Source organism: Piliocolobus tephrosceles, chromosome 12 (genome assembly GCF_002776525.5).
Source record: "Piliocolobus tephrosceles isolate RC106 chromosome 12, ASM277652v3, whole genome shotgun sequence".
Classification (NCBI taxonomy): Eukaryota; Metazoa; Chordata; class Mammalia; order Primates; family Cercopithecidae; genus Piliocolobus; species Piliocolobus tephrosceles.
The window spans coordinates 19,382,769-19,390,383 of NC_045445.1; the positions used below are offsets into that span (position 1 = coordinate 19,382,769).

A 7,615-nucleotide genomic window follows, 5' to 3' on the forward strand; every position below is an offset into this window, starting at 1 on the left:
GCTGAGATCCGGCCACTGCACTCCAGTCCGGGCGACAGAGCGAGACTCCGCCTCAAAAAAAAAAAAAAAAAAAAAAAAAAAAAGAGAATTTCAGTTAACTTTACAGTTAAATCTATGCCAAAAGTTGCCAGAGATATTCAGCTCATGAAAGCCCAGCAATCACAAAAGAGAGCAGGTTGATAAATCAGAGGATGCTGTAGTTTCACTGGCTGTCTTGCCTTTTTTGCGGGGAAGGTGGGACAGCAGTACTGTAGTATGAGAGAAATTACCTGCAGTGAAGTGGAGGAAATGATTTGAAAAGTGAAACATAAAGCCAAAAAGCCTGTACTATTTGCAAGTTAAAATTTTAAACTGGGAGTAACTTTAGAAATGTGTATATTTTAACAGGTTCTGTTAATGGGCAAAAAGTTGTGTTTTCTGAGGGAAATGTGACATTTAATTATTTACAATTTCCACATTAAACCCAATTTGATTTGAGTTCCTTTTATAAAGAATGCTTTTGATGTTTCATTAAAAATAATTTCTTTTGTTAGAATTCCCATCCTTGAACGGGCGTGGAGGCTCATGCCTGTAATCCCAACACTTTGGGAGGCCAAGGTGGGCAGATGGCTTGAGGCCGGGAGTTCAAGACCAGCCTGGGCAACATGACAAAACCCCGCCTCTACAAAAAAAATACAAAAATTAGCTGGGCATGGTGGCATGTGCCTGTAGTCCCAGCTACTCAGGCGGCTGAAGTGGGAGGATTGCCTGAGCCTGGGAAGCAGAGGTTGTAGTGAGCTGAGACTGCACCACTGTACTCCAGCCTGGACAACAGAGTGAGACCCTGTCTAAAAAAAAAAAAAAAAAATTCCCATTCTCTTTTTTAAGTGACTCTGAGTTTCCATCAATTCTCCATAGTGTAGTGGTGCAGCGGCTCGGGAGTGCTGAAATGACACTACAGGAATGGGGTGTCTAGCCCTGGTTCCACAAATTCCAGGATCCATGGCATCCACTTGTATCATGAATTTTACGAGAAAACTTTAAAGGATGCCTTCCAATTTCTTTTTTTCTTTTTTTCTTTTTTTTGTTTGTTTTTGTTTTTTGGGATTTTTTTGGTTTGTGTTTTTTTTTTTTTTCTTTTTGAGACAGAGTCTCGCTCTGTCACCCAGACTGGAGTGCAGTGGCGTAATCTCGGCTCACTGCAACCTCCGCCTCCTGGGTTCAAGCGATTCTCCTACCTCAGCCTCCCAGGTAGCTGGGACTACAGGCATGCACTACCATGCACAGCTAATTTTTTTTTTTTTTTTTTTTTTTTTTGTATTTTCAGTGGAGATGGGGCTTCACCATGCTGGCCAGGCTGCTCTTGAACTCCTGATCTTGTGATCCACTCACCTCAGCCTCCCAAAGTGCTGGGATTACAGGTGTGAGCCACCGTGCCCAGCCCCAATTTCTTAAATAATAAAAATAAGATTAAAATTAGTCATGCAATGAATGTCTCATATTAGTAGGAAGAATAATATTGTTTGCAATATTTTATCACTCTGCCACTATACTTCTCTGTGTTTCTCTCTTCTCTTGAAAATTGTTAACAATAGTCCCTATCTCAGAGTTGTTGTGAGGATTAAATGATGTATATAGGCCAATCGTGGTGGCTCACGCCTGTAATCCCAGCACTTTGGGAGGCTGAGGTGGGTGGATCATCTGAGGTCGGGAGTTCGAGACTAGCCTGGCCAACATGGTGAAATCCCGTCTCCACTAATAGTACAAAAATTAACCAGGCATGGTAGTGCACACCTGTAATCCCAGCTACTCGGGAGGCTAATGCAGGAGAATCGCTTGAATCCGGGAGGCGGAGGTTGCAGTGAGCTGAGATCCCGCCATTGCACTCCAGCCTGGGCGAGACTCCGTCTCAAAAAAAAAAAAAAAAAAAAAAAGATGTATATAAAATGCTTGGAACATTGTATGGCATATTGTAAGTGTGCACTGTTTCCATTTATTATTTCTCTATAACTGAGTTGAGTATATGAATATATTATATAATATACATGTATCACTCTTTGACTCAATCACTTGAATCATTGATTAGGTGACTTCACATTTATTAAATTCATTCCACATCAGTAAAATATAATTCCTTATCATTTTAATGGCCACATAGTATTCTATTATACAGGTGTGCTATTTTTACTTAACCAGCTCCTACTGTTGGATGTAGGAGTTTATTTCCACTGTTCTGCTATTATGTTTTTCTTTCTTTTTTTTTAAATTTTACATTAGTTTCTTAATTTGACCCCAGGTGAACTCATGTTTTGCTCTTATGATCAACACTAAAATTTAAGATCATATAAACATCACTGGGCCCCTGTCCGATTTTTTTTTTTTTTTTTTTTTGAGACAGGGTGTGGCTCTGTCACCCAGGCTGGAGTGCAGTGGTGTGCGATCTTGGCTCACTACCACCTCCACCTCCCTGGCTCAAACCATCCTCCCACATCAGCCTCTTGAGTAGGTGGGACTACAGACACGTACCACCATGCCCAGCTAATTTTTGTATTTTTATTAGTAACAGGGTTTTGCCATGTTGCTCAGGCTGGTCTTGAACCGCTGAGCTCAAACGATCTGCCCGCCTCAGCTTCCCAAAGTGCTGGGATTTCAGGCGTAAGCCACCGTGCCCAGCCTTCAATTTTTAAGTTTTGAAAATTAATCACATATTTATTGTTTAATTTTTATCTTAACAATGACATTCCACAGGTTTGCTCATGAAAAGTTTCATGGTGTGAAGAAGCTCTGGGCTACATGAAGACTATTGCCATTCTTATTTTTATGTTTATTTATTTATTTATTTGAGACAGAGTCTTGCTCTGTTGCCCAGGCTGGAATGCAATGGCGCAATCTCGGCTCACTGCAACCTCCGCCTCCCTGGTTCACGTGATTCTCCTGCCTCAGCCTCCCAAGTAGCTGTGATAACAGGTGCCCGCCACCATGCCTGGCTAATATTTTGTGTTTTTAGTAGAGATGGGGTTTCACCATGTTGGCCGGGCTGGTCTCTAACTCCTGACCTTAGGTGATCCGCCCGCCTTGGCCTCCCAAAGTGCTGGGATTACAGGTGTGAGCCACCCTGCCCGGCCCATTTTTTACTTTTAAAGCATTTCCATATGGCCTGTGGTCTGTTTGGAAACGAGACATTTACCAAGTCAAGGAAATCATAGTTTGTGTGATCACCCAGGAACCTTGTAGGATATACAGATACTACTGAAGAAAGATAGGAAGGCACTTATTTTTAACTCGGAGTCCACCTGATACTCTTAGCACTGCCCTCCAAATTTCATTCTAAATGCGATAAATTCATTTTAATATCTTAATTTTTAATCGAAGCAAAAGCAATACATGTGTATAGTTTTTAAAAATCAAACAGTAGAAAAAAGACATAGAATGAAAAGAAATAAAACTGTCCCTCCTTCTCAACTCTTGCATCCCCAAATCAGAAACACAAACTTTTACACATGCTTGTTTAGAGATTATACCCCTCTTTTTCAATAGCATGCCTTTATTACTATTTCTTGACTTGATGACATGAGGCATTTTCTGCTGACTTCCTGCTGCCCCCCTCAGCTCTCCTTCCCCCTGAATATAGTCATATCACTAATTTTTAACTCTTTTGTTGGCTACCTGGTTCAATGAATAGCAAAGTGGAATGCTCTGATTGGATTTTCTCATCACCGACTCCAGAGTCTTGATCCATGTGCCAATATTCAAACAGATTCCCTTTCTCACACTTTTAGCAACTGTTCAAAATCTGAGGTTGCTTCATATGTGAAACATGAGTTTCTTGCACAGTTTTTAATGTTTTTCCCTGTAGTTTCTTTCTGTCATTTTTTTTCCTTTGGGTCGAAGAAATGTATGCCTTCCAGAACATGTTATTAATGTCCTCCAGCTTATTATTCAATCCATCTATTGCTTAGAGTTCATTCCATTCAATTGGGTCTATTCACTTCGATTCTAATTGGGAGCTTTGCCTGCTGTCTGAGCCATTCTTGTTCAGTTTATCTTTCCTTAGGTTTTTAGTTACCTTTCCCCGTTTTTCTTTTTTTTTTTTTTTCTTATTGCATTCTGTGCCAATTGTCATTTCCTAAAGTTCGCGCTGTTTTGTTTTACGGATGCAAAAACTTCTCAGATATGTTTAAGGATTTTCAAATTTGTAAGCTGTATTCTGTTCCTTCCAATATTTACTTGAGAGTCAGTTTTTCATTCTGTCTTAGACGGTTTTGGTTATATTGCAGGCTTTCCACAAATGCCGATTTCTTTTTCTTTTTTTGCCACCCATTTATACTAAAAGATGAGGCAATGGAAAGAATGAGTGGCAAGTCTGCATGCAGGAGCGGAGTTGGTCGCTTTGCTCTAGGGTGGGTGAGCAGGTGGGTGGAAGTCAGCCATCCTGCCGAGGAGCCCCCAAATGCCACAAAGTTAGTGGCTCTAAATATATACCTGCAGGTGGACGTTGAGAATCACCGAGGCCAGGATGTAGAAGTAGAAGAAGTTCTTGCGCAGCCGCCAGGCCAGGTCGAAGAAGGTGAGCAGCGTGCGCGTGAGCGTCTTGCAGAAGGCGCCGTAGGAGCCGCGGGTCCCCTGCGAGCGCGACAGCCGCACCGCCAGGCCAGACAGGGCTGCCGCCGCCATGGACCTGATGCCGCCTCCAACATAGTGCCCAGAGCCCAAGACCTCCATCAGGCTCCGCTGACCCACCGACCGTGGGACAGAGGGATGGATGCGGGGAAATACGGGCGGGAGGCCTGCTGGGCGGCTGCTGATCGAGCTGCGCTGCAAGGCGGAAGCCCTCCTTTCCCGGCAGGGCTCTGGCCCCAGCGGTCACTGGCGCACTGCCAGGTTCCGCCCCGCCCCACGGGGTCCGCGTGGCCTAGAGTCAGTTTAGCCTGACTGTCCTGGCCCGGGCCCCAGAACTCCAGGCGGGGCAGGGCACGTGCTGACGTGGGAGACCTAGCTTCCTAACCCAGGCTGTCTTTTCTTTAAAATTATGTTTGTTAAGTTTTTTTCAGTTTTTAAGTTTTAACAAAAGCAACACAAAACTTGCTCAAAACGATATAAAATGTCCTTCATAAGCATGATCTTGAGCAACTCAGAAGTACAAACCCATTTCCTGTTGTCTCAGATCCCTTTAGGAACGTTTTTCAATCCTTAACTCTGAGCTAGTACAAATATACAAAACTCACAACTTTTCTGGACTTTAAAATGTGTGCATTCTGCTTGAATAATTCAAGCAATACTTCTGTTTTTTGTTAGATCTTTCGTATTCTTCTGATTGGAAAAGTCATTCAATCAAGTTTTTAGAAATTTTCAAAGCAGAAATATGTAAAACAATAGAAAGCAAATTCCCTACACAGCTTCACTTTCCCCTCCTACCCTTGCCACCAACTACTATTACGTTTACTGCATCTACTTCCCGACTTTATGTATTGACATATTGCTCTTACCTTTTCAAGAATGTACACCTACCTCACTCTCTTTGATAACTGAATAGTGGTCTATATATATATTGACTAATAATGGTCAGTAATTTATTTAACCAGATCCCTATTGATGGACATTCTGAATGTTTCTAGTTTTTCATATGTCAAAAATTGTTTCAGTGACCATCATTGTACATATGAATTTACAAGTGGCAGAACAGTAGGAATAGTATGACCCCATCTTTATTTATGAAAACAATTACATATACATATACATATACATTTAGTGCCCAAAGCCAAAACGTTTTACTAATACATGTGATTGATCAAAAAAGTTTAGAGATCAGGGCTCTATGTTAGCTTGAGTGTTAACAATCTTAAATTTTTTTATTGCCAATATGATAGGCGATACAGTTCATTATTCTTCTAATTTGCATTCATTTAATTATCAGTGCAGTTGAGCAACTTTTCTAAATTTCTGAAGTTTTCAATATTGTTTTTCTGATGGCTTGTAAAACATTAAACATTATAAATGTTTATTATGAGAAAAGTAAAATTCCTGGGCTCATAACCCCCAGAGAGAAAGACTGCTAATTTGTATATGTTTTTTTATCAATTGTTTGCATATATTTGTAAGCACAAACATGTATACACACATAGATATATTTACAAATCGTAAAACAAAAATGGAATCAGATAAAACTATGCAGTCCAGGCGCGGGGGCTCACGCCTGTAATCCTAGCACTTTGGGAGGTTGAGGCAGGCAGATCACCTGAGGTCAGGAATTCAAGACCAGCCTGGCCAGCATGGTGAAACCCCGTCTCTACTGAAAATACAAAAATTAGCTGGGTGTGGTGGCACTTGCCTGTGGTCCCAGCTACTCAGGAGGCTGATGCAGGAGAATTGCTTGAACCCATGGGTGGAGGTTGCAGTGAGCCGAGATCATGCCACTGCACTCCAGCCTGGGTGACAGAGCTATACCCCGTCTCAAAAGCAAACAAACAAAAAACAAATAAAACCAAACAAACAAAACAACATATACCCCCACCATTGCTTTTAAACATAATGATATGTCTTGCATATGTTCCCATGTTGATACTTTATTGGCTGTGTGTTATTCCTTATGGATGGCCAATAATTAACTGATCTCCTGTTGATGGATTTTTGGATGGTTTCAAATTTTTCGCAGTCATAAGCAATCCTGAGATTAATATTTTGCATGCACATCATTTTACACCTTTCTGATATTTTCCAGGGATACATTCATAGAGGTGGAATTCTTAGGTCAAAGGGTTTTCATGTAAGGATTTTGATACATATTGTCAAACTGCCTTCCACTAGCTTGTACTAATATATATATGAACATACCATCAGCGGTTCCTAACAATTAGCATTCACACTCTTTTAATCATTTGACATTCTGATAGGTGAAAAGGGTATCTCACTGTTGTTTTAATTTGCATGTTTTGATTACTAGCAATGTTGCTCCATTTTAGCCAATGTCTCATTAACAGGGCAAGTCACAGAGCAGATTCAAGAGAAAAGAAATAGATTCAAATGTTAACAGTTCATTTTTATGTGTATATAGCATTGCACATTTGTATGAATGGAACCACTCTGTCAAAAGTTTTGCCATCTTACTGGGCACAGTGGTGGTTACCTGTAGTCCCAGCTTCTTGGGAGGCTGAGGTGAGAGAATTGCTGGAGCCCAGGAGTTTGAGACCAGCTTGGGCAACATAGCGAGACCCCCATCTCTAAAAATAAATAACTAAGTAAATTAATTTTTTTAAAGTTTTGCAGTCTTAATTTTAATAGCTATTTCCAATTCCTATGTAAAAATTTGTACCAGGCTGGACGTGGTAGCTCACACCTGTAATCCCAGCACTTAGGAGGCCAAGACAGGAGGATCACTGGAGCCTTAGGAGTTCAAGAACAGCCTGGGTAACATAATGAGACCCTATCTCTACAAAAAAGTAAAAAATTAACTGGACATGGTGGCACAGGTCTGTAGTCCCAGCTACTCAGGAGGCTGAGGTGAGAGGATTGCTTGAGCCTGAGAGGCCAAGGCTGCAGTGAGGCATGATTGTGCCACTGCACCCCAGCCTGGGCAACAGAGCAAGACCTTGTCTCAAAATAAATTAAATTAAATTAAAAAGTTATAACAATTCCCCCT

At 41.2% G+C, this 7,615-nt stretch overlaps 1 protein-coding gene across 1 annotated transcript; it reads right to left on the reverse strand.

Moving 5' to 3' along the window:
* Nucleotides 1-3,320: 3,320 nt before the first annotated feature.
* SMIM10 (small integral membrane protein 10) lies at nucleotides 3,321-4,852 on the reverse strand. The gene has a single exon (XM_023198814.1). The coding sequence runs from the start codon at nucleotides 4,699-4,701 to the stop codon at nucleotides 4,450-4,452; it is 252 nt and encodes an 83-aa protein (XP_023054582.1). The 5' UTR covers nucleotides 4,702-4,852; the 3' UTR covers nucleotides 3,321-4,449.
* Between the last annotated feature and the right edge of the window lie 2,763 nt (nucleotides 4,853-7,615).